This window comes from Nematolebias whitei, chromosome 14 (genome assembly GCF_014905685.2).
Source record: "Nematolebias whitei isolate Nwh7 chromosome 14, NemWhi1, whole genome shotgun sequence".
Classification (NCBI taxonomy): domain Eukaryota; kingdom Metazoa; phylum Chordata; class Actinopteri; order Cyprinodontiformes; family Rivulidae; genus Nematolebias; species Nematolebias whitei.
The window spans coordinates 10,340,172-10,357,218 of NC_056511.1; the positions used below are offsets into that span (position 1 = coordinate 10,340,172).

Here is a 17,047-nt window from a genome sequence, read left to right on the forward strand (position 1 = left end):
TATATATATATATATATATATATATATATATATATATATATATATATGCATGCCCCTTATTTAAAAAAATATAATAACTACAAAACAACAACTCAAGAAACTCGATGTTTCCATTAGAAGCCTCCGCTGCTCCTTCAGAAATTGTTGCTCAAAACCACTTGAAAGAATTAAAAGAACATTTGGCTCCTTGCAAACCAAAAATAAACTAGAAGTGACTCCAATAAATGAAAGTATCTTTATGGTTGTAGAACTCTGATGGCTTCGCTCCAACTTATAGATTATTTTACCAATATGTGACAAACTGATGTTGAATTTTAAAGTGGATTCATGTCATACCAATTTACCATAGTTAAGGTTTTTATTGATAATAGGTTGTGACAATATACATGTTTTTTAATTTAAACTTTAGGCCCCAGATTGTTTGGACTTTATACCCTCATCCAGTGCAAGCTCTCGAGCTGCTGCACAATGTTGCCACAACAAACGGGGACAGCAACAACAAAAAGTGCTGCTGGCTGAATCTGCTTTGTCCTTCAGGAGGTTAACATACATTACTGTGTTCTTACATCTGATTTTTATTCCTGCACAGTGCTCCAAAGCCCTATTGGTTACACAAAAAACCCACAACATTCAAAATGTCATAAGTGCTCTTCACTCAGACGAGCTTTAAGATACTAAGAGATAAGATACATGCACATACATTAAGATACATGTTTTATTATCATAAAGCAAATGGCACTTCACTGATTTCACGTTATCTTCAAAACATTTATGGTTATCAGTTCGTGCCAACTACAGTCTCATCTTTTGGCAGGTTGTCTGGATGAAACCGCTTCCATTTGTCCGACGAGCTTACGAAGAACTCGACTCGATGGCTCGGGTTTGTCCGCTGGAGGAGGAATTACAAACAGCAACAATCAACCAAACGTGACGGGGCTGGGAGTTTCCACAAACCTGTCAAAGCAGATTTATTTTTACACACTACACCTTTGGAACAAATAGTAAATTTTATTCACACAAAATCAATTCACCTTGTCCCCCTGCACAATACAGACCCCGTGTACAGCCACTGTTTTATTAGCACAATCTACAAGACTCTCCTGAAACAAACCTACATCTGTAAGCACACCTGCAGACAGATTCATACCTTTCAACCTAAGATAGAGATCAAAGTTCATGCTCAGTAATCCAGGTAAAAAAAAACCAACAAAGTCAAGTCAGGTCATCTGGACGGTTTCTGTTTTGTTGAAACGTTTCGTCCTTAATCCAAAGGACTTCATCAGTCTGAGGAGCCACAACAAACTCAGTCCCGTAAGCGGCTTACTCACAAAGTGGGTCAACCACTTTTATGGTGATAAGCTGGTTTCTGGAGTCCACCCTCTCCTCTGTCGACTCCTCTGAGGTAGCCATGGTCAAAGTGGTTCAAAACAACAAAGTTCATGCTCAAATCTTCTTCTTCTTTCGGCTGCTCCCTTCCTGAGGAGTCGCCACAGCGAACCAAGTCGCACGAAGAATTATTAAACGCTGGATGCCCTTCCTGACACAACCACTAGACCACCGAGCTACCACAGCCCTCTGTGTGGAGCAGAGAGCTGCTATCTGGGGTGCCCGGGGGAGCAGATGGTGGGGGTTAAGGGTCTTGCTCAAGGGCCCAGAGTGGGGCAAATGAGGATGGAGGCAGGTGTGGGTGCTTCACCTATCCCACCCACATTTTATCCCACCCACATTTTTGATGTTGTCGGTACTGGGAGTTGAACTGGCGACCTTATGATCACAGGTCCACCTTCTCTAACCTCTGCGCCACCACTCCCCAAAGTTCATGCTCAATAATCCAGATTAAAAAAAATCCTTATGGGACTGAGTTTGTTATGGCTCCTTGGACTTATGAAGTCCTTTGGATGAAGGACGAAACGTTTCAACCAAAATAGAAACCGTCCGGAGGACCTGACTGAACTTTGTTGGACTAAGATAGAAATCTTTTTATAAAAACAGTGTAGAGATTGTTTTCTAGTGACAATCTGATTTGTAGTAGCTACGAACAAAAAGGACCAAATCACTTTTTACTACGTGATTGAAAACAGAACGAGGGGCGTCTGCTGTGATGAATGATTGAACACGCTCATAAACGAACACTACGGTCGAGTGTCCGTACGGTCAAACCAACTGCTTTCATCGTTTCTTCTTAGTCTTGACCCAGTTGTAGTTTCTCTGTCTTGCTGCTCTGGAGGTCTGCGTCGTTGCTCACTTGCACTTGGTCGAAAAAGTTGAAATCGACCACAAATCGCCCGTTTTCGGTGCTGAACAGCACCGGTTTGAACTCGTAACCCCACAGGATCTCCTGAGGGATGTAGGAGGTGCGGCTCTGGCACGTGGCTGCGGTCGACTCCATGGTGGCGTTGAGGGTGACGAGCAGCTCAAAGTCTCGACTGCGCAGAGTGTCTGCCGTCAGTCCTGCCAGCGGGCTGTGCTCGTCGATGACGTGGTAGAAGGTGAGCGGGAGGATTAGGAAGGGGCATTCTTCACTGGAATCCATGTAGAAGTCAACGGAGCTCTGGTGGATTTGGGTCTTCTCACCTTCCTCCGTCACGTTGGAGTGAAACAGCTTTCCTGTCAGCTGGCATTGGATCAGGAGACTTTTCCTCATGTTGGCCACCCTCACCATCAAACACAGCTTCCCTTGGTGCCGACAGATCACTGCAAACTGGCTGAACTTTATGGTTTCCGCTCGCTTCTTGGGTCGAGCCAGTTTGGCCAGAAAAGCACCCGTGACAAAGATCTCCGCCAGGCCAGTGATGACGAGCTGGGCCACCAGCGTGAAGATGGCCAGAGGACACTCTTCAGAAATGCAGCGGAAGCCATAACCAATGGTGGTCTGCGACTCCAGAGAGAACAGAAAGGCTCCGGTGAGCGTCTCCACGTTCATCACGCAGGGCGTGTGCGTGGCGTTCAGCCCGACATCGTAGTCCCCATTTCCCAAACCGATTAGGTAAAAGACGACCCCGAAGATGAACCAGGTCATGATGAAGGTGGAGGCAAACAGAGTGAGCTTGTAGCGCCACTTCATGTCCACCACGGTGGTCCAGATGTCGTGCAGGTACAGCTTGACCATGCCCTCCACGTTGTCGATCTGAACGTTGTTGTGACCATCCTTGGACACGATCCTTCTCTGGACCTCTGACTTCTTGTGGGTCATGTTGCTCTGGTTCAACAAAAACTGGCTTAGACTTCTGAAGGTTTACTTTGGCATTGCAGATAAAAAAAAGCTGGGAAAAAAAAACACAAAAAGGTAAATGGACTGTACTTATACATCACCTTTCTATCTTAGCAAGATACTCAAAGTACTTTACAACAATCTGTGCCCTCATTCACCCATTCATACAGCACTCTACTAGATCTATACAAAGATCAGAGCTTCATCACGTTCATACACCGATGGGACGCACATCGGAGGCAACGAGGGGTTCGGTGTCTTGCCCAGGGACACTTCAGCATATGACTGCTGGTGGAATCGAACCCCCAACTCTCCCATTGGAGGACGACTGCTCTAACCACTCAGCCACAGCCGCCCCACCCATGACCTTGGCGTTATTACCATGAGCGCAAAGCTAAACACGTATTTCTGTTTACCCTCACCCTCATGTACAGACTCTCATCCACTCTTCAGTCCTGCCTAACCCAAAGAACACCAGTCAAACATGGGGGGAACATGTAAACTCCGTAGGGGTGTTGAACTCCGTTACCAAAAGGAGCCAAAAATTCAAAACTTTGTCCGAGCCACGGGCCACTTTCAGCCGATACATTAACTTGAGTCAGACACGGGAGATTTTCTTGGTTGCATGTTCATGAACAAGAGTTGGATCTGTCTCGTTTGACGTTCTGTTGCTCTTTCCACATCAGAATCAATAACGACAGAATGATCCAGCCTTCGTTCTGGCTTCAAAGTTACCCAGCTGGCAAGAGAAGTCTATACTAAATTACGTATTTATCAGTTGTTGTTTTTTAATTTTTATTAGAAGAGATAAATATTTTACATTTAAATTATTGTCTTGGGGGACGAGATTTGGCCCGTGTCTCTTGTGTTTCATGTGTGAGGTCATCCTTCATCTCTTTAAACTAGAACGCCAAGGGCCAAGGCTTTCTTGTAATTGTTTAGAGGTTTTTCAGAAGGTCTTTGAAAGTTGTTTTTCCTTTTTACACTCGTTTCCAGTAAAGTCCTTGTACTAAACGACGACAACATGAGGACAAAAGACACTGTTGGCGTATTGTTTTTATACTTCTAGTGCTTAGTATATTCTTAGTTCATTTCTTAGATCTTATTACTATTTTTCGTTATAATTTATACTTCTGTTGGATGTAACTGGGACCCTGTGTACACAATTTCGTTCCACCACATGTACCACATGTGGTGCGAATGACAATAAAGAAACTTTGACTTTGACATGGCCAAGTTTAGCTCCTTGGAATCAATGGGCGGCCTTAAACTTTTGCATGAAAACAATGTCACGTCAGAGTAATGTACCGAGATTAATGGTTTTTTTGAAGGTGCCTGCTTATTAATGACTGGTTTGTACTCGGCTGTGATCATGTGATCCAGTCTCATGAGGCTGTGACCTTGAGTAGTTTTTAGTTAACAGGTAAGCAGCGTTAAAAATTAACGCTTAAGACATAAATTTGAGGTCACTGGTTAAGTTTCATATAAGCTCAGTTGTAAAGAAATACAACAATGAGGAGCTAAACATGAGAACAGCTGGTTTCCTCACAGTGAGCAGGATCTGGGTTTAAACACTCTGGTCCTTCTGGTTTGCCTGTTTTTGGGTCATGTGTTGGTTTTCTCCAGGAGTTCTGGATTTATCCCACTGTCCAAACACGCCCACGTCATGTTACATTAACATGGCGCGCATGCATGGACGTCTGTTTGTGTGTCCCTGTGATGAACATGTCCATTGTGTCTCTTCTGTCCACTTGGAAATGGACACCAGCTTCCTGCGACCCCGAGGGACCGACTCGAGAACGAACAAGAAAATAAATTAAAGCGCCTCAAAGCTGCTGATTCTCACTCATTTCTGAACTTATTAACAAAAACTAATTAGATTCATTAATATAAAACGTATTTATTTTTATTTTGCCTTTAGAAGACATGATCTTTAAGCTTCACTCATAAACCCAAAGCCTTAACTCCCTGGAAAAAACGTGCACAAACTCCGACAGGAATGCAGACGACGAGATCGTCGGTTTTATGACGTTTTATGACACATTTTGGTTGATTGACGAGTTTGTTTGTTGTTTTCATTTAATTTCAGGTCTCACCTAAAGTGGGATTAACCTAATAATACAAATCCTACATTTAGGAGTGACTCTTGAGGAGACAAAGGCATAAAATGTGTGACGTTATCACAACTATAGGGTGCATCATGTTGGATGTTAGCAGATTTATGGGTCTTTGGACGTTTTACAGACCGTCTCTCAAACTGAAGTAAACCCAGGCTGTGGCCTAAAAGCTTCACTTTGATCTATTTTGGTGCTTTCTCAGCTGAATTTGTGTTGGTTTAAATCATCATTAAATCAATCTGCAAGTTAAATTACCCCCAAAGCAAAACCATTACGTATGAATTCTCCTCCTTAGACAACCCTGACAGTCAACTTGAATTTATCGAGCCGGCGGTGCTCGATTCGAGGTTGATCATTAAGTTTTCGGCCTCGGACGAGATTAAAGCTGCAGTTTTGACAGGAAAACAGGATGACCTTTAAAAATAATAATAAAAAAAACAAGAATCAAATGTTTTTCCCAAGAGATGATCTAATTTTAGCTTTCTTTTGAGCCTCTTTTTTGTTGTGCACAAAGAAAAGATGGACGTATGAGTGGACGGATGCAGCTACTGTGGCAGAAGCATTAAAGCTGTAAATTATTATTTTAATTTTTGTCACACAAAACCTTCAGGGTTGAACTAAAGTCACTTCTTCTTAAACGTTATAAAGTCTTAATAACATCAGCAAATCCTAGTTATCTGAACTTGCATCATTGTGCATCTTAACCTTTTTAACAGTGAAATAATGAAAAGTGTGTGAAAACACAGGAAACTGAGTCAAAGTTCAACCTATAAAAACAACAAATATTAGATTTTAAATAAGTTAAATCCTCAAGAGAAACGAACACAGGCAGAGAAATCAACTCAAAATGAAATATTTCACGCCAACGTGTCTGCTGGTTAACCTCACAGTGAAACATTAAGGGAAGCTGGAACATTTAGTAATTATTAATTTATCAGTTTTCAGCGTACCTTCATCCGGCGGTGGCGTCTTGCTGAGCAGCCTCAGGTGTTCGCCCTCATTTGTGTCATGATGTCAAATCTGTAAGGTGAAGCTGGAGAACATCCAGTCCAGGGTCCTCCTTTCTCCTTTTGTCCGCTCCGAACAACAAAGGAGTTCGAGGTAAAACGGGGTTAAGGCACAAAAGCTGTAAACTCTGATCTGCACGGCGGACGGCTCTTTATCCTCCCTCCCTCACCTGCTCGCAGGTGGGAGCGACACGCGCCATGGTTGTTGTTGCTTCAAACACACACCCAGATTTACAGCTTCTGGTTCGCGTCTGAAGGACAGAATGAACTCTGAACGTGTTCGGAGTCAAATGAAACCATCGTCTGAATTAAGGTCAAATTAAAGTGGAGACTCAGAACCTTGTGGAAATTTTGTTGCACCGATTTCTGCTCGAGCTAAAAACGTCTAAGTGAATAAAAGGAATCTAATTAGACAGAAAAGGTGTATTTATTTTAACAATTGTGACAATATTAAGCAATAATACAACGAAACACTGTTTTTAATCAATAATCTGTTTTCCTCGTGTACTTTTCTGCTTCTCAGCTCCTCTCACATTAAAATCATCTTAAACTATTTATGCTGAGTCGGCATTCACAACTTTGTTTTCCTGCTTGTTCTTCCCTTTGGACTCAACGTGCTTCTGCAGACTTTCAGCTACTTTAATCGTTTATATATCAGAAACACTCAGGTCTATCAGGACTTGTTCGGCTTTTGTTAATTTTATACTTTTCAAAAAAGATTTAACAGTTTTAATTGAAATTTCCCACAAGTAACTTCTTAAAACACAATTCACTTGCTTTGGAATACTTGCTCTATTATCTTCTTGTGCTAATTTTAGCTTTTAGCTACCTTCCTTTTAGCTTGCACTGTGTGCCTTTAAGCTTTGAGCTGAAATTTTGCTAAGTTTAGCTACAGTTTAGTCAAAATTAGAATCGGTTTGCTACTTTTATTAATAATTCACCTAATAGAATCAGTATAGAAAATTTTAGCTACAGTTCTGCTTCTTTTGTTTTGTATGATTTAGCTAGCTTTATTAATTTTAGCTAGTTTTGCCAAATTTCAGACCCATTTGCTCATTTTAGCTACTGTTTTGCTGATTGTAGCATCTGTTTTGTTGTTTCTGCTCCTTTAAGTTTTTAGCATCGTTTTGCTAATTTTAGCTTGAGCATTTTTCTAGCTCTTTTTAGTTATGCTTAGCAGCTCTGCTTTTAGCTTGTTTCTGCTCATTGCACCCTCTGGTACGCTAGTTTTAACTTTAATATCACGGTTTCAGCTTTTTCAGCACTCGGCGTTCACACTGCTTTTACTGAGTTTTCCGTCTAGTTCTTTTAAAATATGCTGCTTCGGCTGATTTTGTAAGTAGCTGTGGATTTTTTTTAACCTTATTTTTAGCTGCATGTAAAACTGGTGTAGAAATCCATCTTGTTCAACAATACGTCTGCTTAAGACTTTAATCATTGCTACAAATTATATTCACTTTTCTTCTATTATTGCTTTTCTTGTGACACAGACATATTTTAAACTAAAGGTGTAAATTCAGGATATAGTTTCTGGCTATGCTGGTCCACATGAAGGAAAGAACCAAACCATGATTCTACCACCACCGTGTTTTACATATGATCAGGGTTTTATGTTTTAATGTCGTGTATTGTTTTAAGGAAGCGCTGTCGAGTAATTAATAACAAAGCAGAGGCGAACTGAAGCTCTGGATGAGTTTTAGCTAACAGCAAAAACAGCCGAAACCTCGTCTCAGCTGTTTTTGTAAGATGTGTGAGCACGCAAGCTGAACAGGACAGGGAAGTGAAGAAGCGTCAGCCGATGAACGAACTGTGAAAACGTCCTGACGTGGACGGCGTCTGTTCCTTTAACAATGTTTGACCTGGAATCCTTCTTAGTTTTGTTATTAACCTCACAGTCCACATTCCTGAGGGTGAAGGTTTTATCTGGCTACAAGATCAGCAGTTCATCGCCTCGTGCCTTCTAGTTTTCACACATAAAATACCACATCTATTAACAAGATAAACAAAAGACTGTTGTTTTATAGTCTTTTAAACAAAACAAGTCGAGACAGTAAAATTAAGTTCAATTTTACAGTGATTATATATCTCTGGACATTATAAGCAAATCTTCAAAAATACAGGAGATGAACTGAAAACATAATTTATACATCTGACAGATCAGCCCGTAAGACATAAAAATCTAAATTCTGATGGAAACTTAAGGCCTCAAACCAAGTTAAATTAACTGTTTGGTTATAAGTGCTGCAACAAGTAAACAGGAATGACCACAATATAAACCCACAGCACCCCCTGCTGCCCAACCTGTGTTACTACAACAATCCATTAAAAGCCTCCACTGACTCAATAAACAATGTTTGCCAACAAAAAAATATACAAATAACTTTGTTTATATAACAAACAAACTTAAAATAAGTTCCTGTTTTTTGTTTGTTGCTAAAAATAAGTTCACAAACCAAAACAATCAGCTGATGAATCATAAATTCATTCACTTCAGGTGATAAAACCTGCACCTTCAGTCCGTCTGTTTAAACTTGAATCAGAAACTGTCTTTTTTGTGTACAAACTCAATAAATCCCCGTCTTCTCAGAAAGGTGCTCTTCCTCAGGGTTTAAGTTACTGCCATCTGAACATATCAAATCTGTGCTTCGATGTTGAGAATAAACATAAAACTTTGATGAAAAGTGTGAAATCTGATTTAAAGACCAGCGCTGTACATTTGTTTATGAGGCGCCACAAAGACCAGTTCTCTGATCAGTGATTCTCATGATGTGCAAACAGATGAGCTGGTTTTACAGAGAAGGTTAAAACCTGAATTAAAAGTATAGCTTTAACGCTTCTCGGAGCTCCAGATGTGAATTTTCTGGTTCCGAGAACCAAAACAAACGCTGACTGATTTGATTATTGGTGCACCTGACATCTTCAGGCGTTCACGGCGGTGGCGGGTTGGCTGTGGCGGCCCTCAGGATGCCTCGCAGCACCTTGAAGTTGTTCAGGGGTTGGTTCTCCTTGGGGGGGAAACAGGGGCCGCGCTCTGTAGCGTAGGAGTAAGGGAACCGTAGAACCCAGAAGCCGTCAGGCGGCAACACGACCTCCGGCTGCTCCGTATGGAAGACTGGGCATGGAGGAGGACCGGGCTGGACCTGAAAACACCACGCAGAGTTTTTACATTTAATCTTTCATAAAATGCTGCATATCTGTTGGATCTTGAAGCTGCAGGAGGATAGACCTGCCTCTCAGACACAAATCCCTCAAAATGATTGAAAAAACTAATAAAAGTAAACTCTTGTGTCACAAGTTAAACTCGTTACAGTCTGTTATTTCTGTGTGCAACACTCGGGCCTAAAGGTTCAGAAAACACCTTCAATCAGCTGCAGTCACCAACCAATGACACAAGATGGCTTCCACCGCATTATGATTAAAAACATCATTTCGCATGTCAACAAGAAATAATCTGAAATTAAAATCAGATGAAAAGAAAACCTCTCTCTAAAATAAAATGTAGATGTTTATAGAACTTAAGGCAAGAAGGTGAAGAACATTAGTCTCTGGGTTTTGATTGTAGAGTTGCAGTTTGTGGAGTTATTACTGGACAATCAACAGATTTTAATAAAATCAGGTTATTTTCTTCTAAAAAGTTTTTAATAAATTTTACATTACGGAACCCAATTAGTGCCACTATTCATGTCCATTTTCTATGTTAAAATATGTTTTTTATGTTAACCCAAAATGCTGCTGCCAAAGTCTTAACTGGAGTTACTGGTAGAGATCATCTCTCTCCAGTTTTAGCTTCTCTCCATTGGCTCTCTGTCAAATTCAGAACTGAATTCAAAATCTTACTTCTAACCTACAAAGCTCTCAACAACCTAGCTCCATCTTATATTACAGATCTTATTGTTCCATATTTTTCTAACAGAGCACTTCACTCTCAGACTGCAGGCTTATTCGTGGTTCCTAGAGTTTCCAAGAGCAGAAGGGGAAAAAGATCTTCCAGTTATCAGGCTTCTCTCTTGTGGAACCAAGTTCCAGTTTCTGTCCATGAGGCTGACACATTGTCCAGTTTTAAGACTGGGATTAAAACTTTCCTTTATGATAAATCCTATAGTTAGGGTTGGCTTGTTATGCTGCTATAGGCTTAGACTACTGGAGGACCAAGTGACCTCATTTCCTTAAATTATTTGCTAAATTGAATAATTTTAATTTGATACCATTTCTATCTCAACATGTGATTCTTGACCTGCCATTGTGTATCTGTTCCTCCTTCCTGTTCCTCTCAAACCCAGCTGGTTAAAGCAGATGGACGCTTGTCCTGAGCCTGGTTCTGCTAAAGGTTTCTTCCTCATGAGGGAGTTTTTCCTTTCCACTGCCGCCTTCATTCTTGCTCAAGATGAGAGTCTGTGATGGAGTTAAATTCAAAGCTGCTCCTCACATAAATAATGTTAAATTATTATTTTTATATATAAATGTTTCTGTTCAGTGCCCTGACACGACTTCTGTTGTGACTTGGCGCTATATAAATAAACTGAATTGAATTTATGCGATAAAAAAAGCCGTTTTCTGCCGTTTCTTATAATAAAAATAAGCTTTTCATTGTTTTGTACAGAAAAACTGTTTAAGGCCCGTCTGTAAATAAACGGGGATGAAGAGACAAAAACGATCCATCCGGTCACATCTGCAGCGCTGAAAACACCGACAGGAAGTTTTGATCAACACTTCACTGACTGGCTGCAGAAATATCTAAATCAAAAGGAAACATGATGACCAGGCAGCAGCAACAACTCAGGCTGACCTCAGAGGGTTTTTAATTTCTTCAGTAAATTCTGGACTCGGCTGCTCACCTGGGGGTTGAGGGTGATCTCCAGCGGAGCGTCGGGCACGACAATAAAAAGACGTGCCAGCTGAGCGAAGTGCGGCTTCAAGCCTCGACCCTGCGACGAAGACGGGACGTAAAGCGGCATGTCGGTGTTCAGCACCCTGGTGGCGGGGTCTTTGGCGCCCCCTGGCCCCAGCACCTTTACGATTTTATCGGGCCCGCTGCTAATGAAGCGTCGGCCCCTGCCGTCTTCATACTCGAACCCCACAAAGACCCGAGCCATGTCGTCCCTCCTGCGACTCCTGCCCAGATCCCCGGTGCTGCCTCGCTTTCCAACAAGGTTCTTGTTGGGGGCCGGCCATGACGATGGGCCCCCATCCAAAGACTCTGTTAGTCCTGTATCTTCCTCTGATCTAGAGCGAATCACCAAATCCCACGGTAGAAGGAAGGAGGAGCCAGGGAGAAAACCCGACTGCTCCAGGCCCGTGTGGCAGTTGTAGGACTTTGCTGGGCCCAGTTTGAGCAGAGACCAGCTGGAGAACTTGGGGAGGAGGCCTTTGGGGCAGCTGGAGTGCATCATACCTGGGAGGTACTCCACAGTGGAGGGCTGGCGATCAATGAGGCTCGGCCTCTTAGGCTGGACTTGGTTTTCAGATCCCTCTCCGTCCCCGTACGGCCCCAGGCTGTCGGTGGACTGACCCAGACTGAGAGCCAGGCTGAGACTGGTGTCTCCCGGCGTGTGGCTCTGGGCGGTGCTCGGCTCCTTCAGCCTCTCGGCTTCGCCCGACGTCTCGGTTGGGAGCCGCTGGGTCTGGTTGGAGGCTGGCGCCGGGTCAGGAGTGCTGGGCTGGAACACCGGAAACTGGATCCTCTCCAGCTTCCCGCAGCATTTCTCCTCCAGCATCTGTTCAACAAAGTAAAAGTATTCAAGGACGGTGCAGAGCGACACGTGTTGTGGATTATTTTACGAGTCTCGACTCGTTTTAATCGTCTGCGGCGAGCGGTGAAAGGCAGGCAGGAATGTTTTTGACCGTGTCTGTGTATCCTGTTTGTTAGCAAAATATCTCGTGAATCACTGGATAGACTTTAATAAAACTTTCAGAGAACAATCAGTGGATCCAGTTGATTAACCTTTGAGGCCTTTAGGATACAAGTCTGTAAATCAAATTGATCTTTTTAAAAGAAGCTAACCTGTAATCCCTTGCTACTTCACGGATTTGCGGTTTTTCAAAGTAAGATTGTACAGGACACATGACTCTCAACTTTAAAATTACTCACGTGATTGGGACAGTACTGGATACTGTACAGTAAAAAGTTAACAACAAAATAAAATACTTTGGACAGGCGCCACCATTTTGTAGCTTTCTCTCAATGAGCCTACACTGTATAAGGACTACATTATGTACACTCATAAGGAATACATTTCCCAAAAGCCAACAGAGCCCTGTTGTCTTCTTCTGAAATATGAAGAGGGAAAAAAGTTTTGATCTGGTCGGAAAAAGTTCAGTCCTTATTCACATTGACTTCGGCGCCCAGCAGATGCAGAGAGCAGCACAGAACCCACCGGGAACTGGACCAGAACCGGACCTCCAAACCCTTCGGCAAATCTGAGAGCTGCTAGCCAGCCCACGAGGACTTCCGAGTGGGGACACATGCCACCGTAGGTTTGGCGCTCCCTCTGGAGCCCATCGCCACTACCCCGAGCCAGAGAGCCGACCAGAACCTGCAGGGTAGGTCCGCTGAAATAGAACCAAGTCGGAGCAGAACAGAGAGCTGCTGTTCTGTCGAGCTGGTGAGTAAAATTTAGTAGCTACATAGACAGTACTGTGTGTATGTGTAGGTTTAAGAATTTAGAGAAAGAGTGTGGGAAGTGTTTCTAACGCCTTAAAATATAAATACTAAAATAAATATAACGTTGCTACTTCGCAGATTTTCACTTATTTGGGGGGGGGGGGGGGTAACCCCCGCAATCAACAAGGGACTACTGTATGTCACTCTTAGATTACCAAGTGTTTACCTTCAAATGGTTGGAAACAAGTCTAACAGGTTTTAAAGTTTTAAAATTAAATTAATTTACTTTATTTCTATGAAAAAGCTCACAGTTAGCAAGGATCCACAACCTCTCCTCCTCCACCATAACCCTCAGCACTGGTCTCCTCAGGGATGTGTGTTTAGCCCCCTCCTGTTTACTCTGCTCACGTATGATTGTGCAGCTACCCATCCAGGCTGTCACATTGTAAAGTTTGCAGATGATACAGCGGTGGTGGGATGCATCACAAACAATGATGAGTCCAGCTACAGGCAGGAGGTGGAACACCTGGAGTGCTGGTGCAAAGAGAATAACCTTCACATCATCGTGAAGAAGACAAAGGAGATGATTGTGGACTTCATAAGGAACAAAAACACCTACACCCCCCTGAACATAAGAGGATCTGCAGTGGAAGTGGTCTCCAGCTACAAGTACTTGGGTGTCCACATGAATGACAACTTCAGCTGGAGCAACATCACCACCAGCCTGATCAAGAAAGCTCATCAGAGACTCTACTTCCTCAGACGGCTGAGATGAGCTGGTCTGGGAAGCTCAGTCCACACCTCCTTCTACAGGTGTGCAGTGGAGAGCATCCTGTGCTCCAGCCTCAACGTGTGGCATGGAGGCTGCACAGCTGCAGAAAAAAAAGCTTTGCAGAGAGTGGTGAAGGCTGCACAGAAGTCTGTCGGAGTCAGTCTCCCCACCATCACAGACATTTACACCTCCAGATGAAGGAAGAGGGCTACCTGCATCATGAAGGACCCCACTCACCCAGCACACACACTTTTTGCCCCGCTCCCCTCAGGAAGGAGGTTGAGGAGCATTAAGTGTAGAACCACTAGACTGAGGAACAGCTTCTACCCTGAGGCTGTTAGACTCATGAATCTCTAACCAGAATAATCACTGTGAAAAAATTACATCATGTTGCTGCTGATCTGTTTCAATGTTGCTGCTGATCTGTTTCATGTTGATGTGTTCATGCGTGCACATCTGCTCACACAGACTCATGTTCATGTTTGTGCTGATGTTCGACGTAATGTTTTTATGCTATTAGTGCTTAGTGTATATTTAGTTGATGTTTTTCTTAGTTCATATCTTAGATGTTATTACTGTTTTTCTGTTACATTTTATTATTGGATGTAACTGGGACCCTGTGTACATAATTTCGCTCCACCACATGTACCACATGAGGTGCGAATGACAATAAAGAACCTCTGACTCTGATAAAGCTAAAACCTCAGCCGTAGTCTCTTATGAACAGGTGACCAGGTGTGTAAGAAGTTAGAATAACGCAGACAAAGCTGCGTGTTTACTGCTCCTCCTGGTTCTGACCTGGTAGAAATCGTAATTTGCAGCCTGGATGTCAAACGGATCCTCGCGAGGAGCCTGTTTCCGGCCACAGTTACAGGAGCTGGTAGAGCGCCCCCTGCTGTTGTGGTTCATGATGGGTGGGTTGTGATCCAAGTCCAGCTTCTCTCCTGCAGAAATCGCACATAACAACTATTGTTTTGTGGAGAAGAGGAGGCGTTTCTGAAACTTCAGAGACTTCATTAAAATATATATTTTAGTGTTACTCCATGGATGTTTGCCGAGGAGATAACGAGCTGCTCACCTGGCTGAGGCAGGAGGTGGAACTTATGAACGCAGTGTTGATCCGTCAGACTCCTCTCCTCACACAGCTGGTGGCCGTTGCTCCAGAACTTGTAGCAGTCCTCATGAAGCTGCACAGCGTAGCGCTGGAAAGCCACACCGCGTGCGTGCTGGCTGTAGACCCGCAGGGCCTGGGCCAGCTGGTTTTTGTGCACCGTTGTGGTGTAGTTGTGCGGGAGGTTGGACTGGTAGGCGCTGTGAGCCAGCGGCAGAGCTTTTTGGCACCTGTTCTCTGAAAACTTTGTGTCAGCATCAAGAAAACCGTCTAAAATCTTCGCCTGGCTTTGCACTTTCGTTGCCAGCTCAGCTAGTTCCTCGTCTGTGTTTGTAATCAGAACCTGAAAGAGTTTGGAAGCGACCTGGACCCACTTGATGTAGGTCGGCAGCTCAAAGTGTGACGGCTGCGGGTTGCGGCCAACGCTGTCGTCGAAGCCCTTTTTGGTCAGCACCAGATCAACGTGCTGCCAAAGGAACTCCTTCAAGCTGCAATCAACCAGCTGACTGCCCCCCAACGAGCCGATCAAATCTCCACCGCAGGTGGCCTGCCGGGCCGACCGTCGGGTCTGCTGGTAGCGTCTTGGCCCCGACACCGGCACTGTGGTATCTTGTTCAGAGAGAATACAGTTGGACCGCAGCTGGTCGAGCAAAGTGCTCACCGGGTCCTTGTCTGCTGCTGGTATCACGTACACAAACGCCTGGTTGGCGGGCACGGTGAACAAACAGTTACTGCTCTGGTTGGTCAGAACTCTGCTCTTACGGAAGATCCGATAGATCTGGTCCTCCAGGGCGTGCTGGAGCCGCCTTCTGGGCGAGTGTTTTTTGAGTTTGTCTGGGTTTCCTCCAGCCTCAGAACCATTTGTGAAGACCTGTGAGAAACCAAACAGAAGAAGTGACTTTCACAAAACCAAGGAAGTCACCGTTTATGTAACGTCAGAATGTGTGATATTTACTGTTGCTTTATATTAAAAAAAAGATCAACCCAATTCTCTAACAAGTCCAAACTTCCCTTTAAAGTCTTTTAGTTTTAAAGGCAAGCAAATACTATTTATATATGTTCATTCTAGTCTTCTTAGTTTGAAGCAGCTAACCTTCCAATGCAAGAGTTGGGGGTTTGATTTCACCAGTAATCACATGCCGAAGTGTCCCTGAGCAAGACACTGAGCCCCTCATTGCCCCCGATGTGTTTCCCATCGGTGCATGAATGTGATAAAGCTCTGATTATTATTTGTAGAAATGTAGTAGAGTGCTGCATGAACGGGTAAATGAGTTCACAGATTGTTGTGTAAAGCACTTTGAGCGTCTTGATAAGATAGAAATTTGTTATACAAGTACAGTACATTTAAATTAGTCTTTAAATAATAAATATTTGCAAACTATTATTAACCAATCCTAAATAACTTTCAAAAATCATCACTGCTGTAGAATAAAAGCTGAGTGTAAAAGTGGGATTCCACACAAAGTACTTAATTTTTAATTAATTTTTGTTTACCATCAAGCTCGTCTCTAATCTGTACTCATGTTTCCAATTTAATTTAGGAGGATTTAATAAAAAGCAGACCTTAAGAGAGGCGTTCATCTGGAAGACGAAGAGGAGCCGTGGAGGACAGGGTCTGCAGTTCAGCTTCCACTCTTTGGACACCGGGCAGTCCTTGATGGCGGCCCGGACCAGAGGCAGCACCTTCTGCCGCAGGGCGTCCAGGGCTCTGAAGAGACGGTCGTAGGTCACGTCGAAGGTCTGGCTGGGGTGGACCAGCAGGAGGACGTGACACACCGAGAACATGAAGAACAGGTGGAGGCAGTGATGGCGGTCCAGGCCTTTCCAGAAGTCGTGGGCGTCCGAGTGGCTGACCCCGGCGTTCAGAGACTGACAGGCCCGCAGCAGCTGCAGGCTGTCGGACACGGAGGAGAGCTGCAGGTACAGAACCCGGTTCTCCTGGTTGTAGAAGGCCTGAATGTGGCTGTCCGTCGAGTCGTCGTCCTCCGCTCCACCGAGCAGCGAGAAGATGTGTTTGTCCGCCAAGGTGTTGATGAGAGCCTCCTTCACGGGTCCGGGCTGCGTGCTGCTTTTACCGAAAATACCGACGACGCAGAGGCCGTCGTCCCGGTGAGCAGCGTCCTCCTCCCGGAGCTCCGCCTGAAGAAGAGCCGCGACACTCACCGGCAGCGACATGCTGGCTTCCTTCATGGTGGAAAACAGGGAGGAACAAAAACAGCGGCGCACCT

General features: G+C 43.9%; 2 protein-coding genes across 2 annotated transcripts; both read right to left on the reverse strand.

Moving 5' to 3' along the window:
- Positions 1 to 1,972: 1,972 nt before the first annotated feature.
- On the reverse strand, positions 1,973 to 6,495 carry kcnj15 (potassium inwardly rectifying channel subfamily J member 15). The gene is made up of 2 exons (XM_037687847.1): positions 6,279 to 6,495; positions 1,973 to 3,263 (listed from the first exon to the last, which is right to left on the reverse strand). The coding sequence occupies exon 2, from the start codon at positions 3,191 to 3,193 to the stop codon at positions 2,183 to 2,185; it is 1,011 nt and encodes a 336-aa protein (XP_037543775.1). The 5' UTR covers positions 3,194 to 3,263; positions 6,279 to 6,495; the 3' UTR covers positions 1,973 to 2,182.
- A 2,727-nt stretch (positions 6,496 to 9,222) lies between these two features.
- smg8 (SMG8 nonsense mediated mRNA decay factor) lies at positions 9,223 to 17,047 on the reverse strand. The gene is made up of 5 exons (XM_037687834.1): positions 16,383 to 17,047; positions 14,787 to 15,690; positions 14,507 to 14,652; positions 11,171 to 12,049; positions 9,223 to 9,475 (listed from the first exon to the last, which is right to left on the reverse strand). The coding sequence occupies exons 1-5, from the start codon at positions 17,007 to 17,009 to the stop codon at positions 9,263 to 9,265; spliced, it is 2,769 nt and encodes a 922-aa protein (XP_037543762.1). The 5' UTR covers positions 17,010 to 17,047; the 3' UTR covers positions 9,223 to 9,262.

What these genes read in the sequence shown, in the direction of transcription:
- kcnj15 (XM_037687847.1), bottom strand. Translation starts at nt 3,193, where the DNA reads ATGACCCACAAGAAGTCAGAGGTCCAGAGAAGGATCGTGTCCAAGGAT.
- smg8 (XM_037687834.1), bottom strand. Translation starts at nt 17,009, where the DNA reads ATGAAGGAAGCCAGCATGTCGCTGCCGGTGAGTGTCGCGGCTCTTCTT. An exon ending in AGATGAACGCCTCTCTTAAG is followed by an intron (nt 15,691 to 16,382) that starts GTCTGCTTTTTA and finishes GGTTTCTCACAG; the next exon opens with GTCTTCACAAATGGTTCTGA. An exon ending in CAAATTACGATTTCTACCAG is followed by an intron (nt 12,050 to 14,506) that starts GTCAGAACCAGG and finishes TTTGTTGAACAG; the next exon opens with ATGCTGGAGGAGAAATGCTG.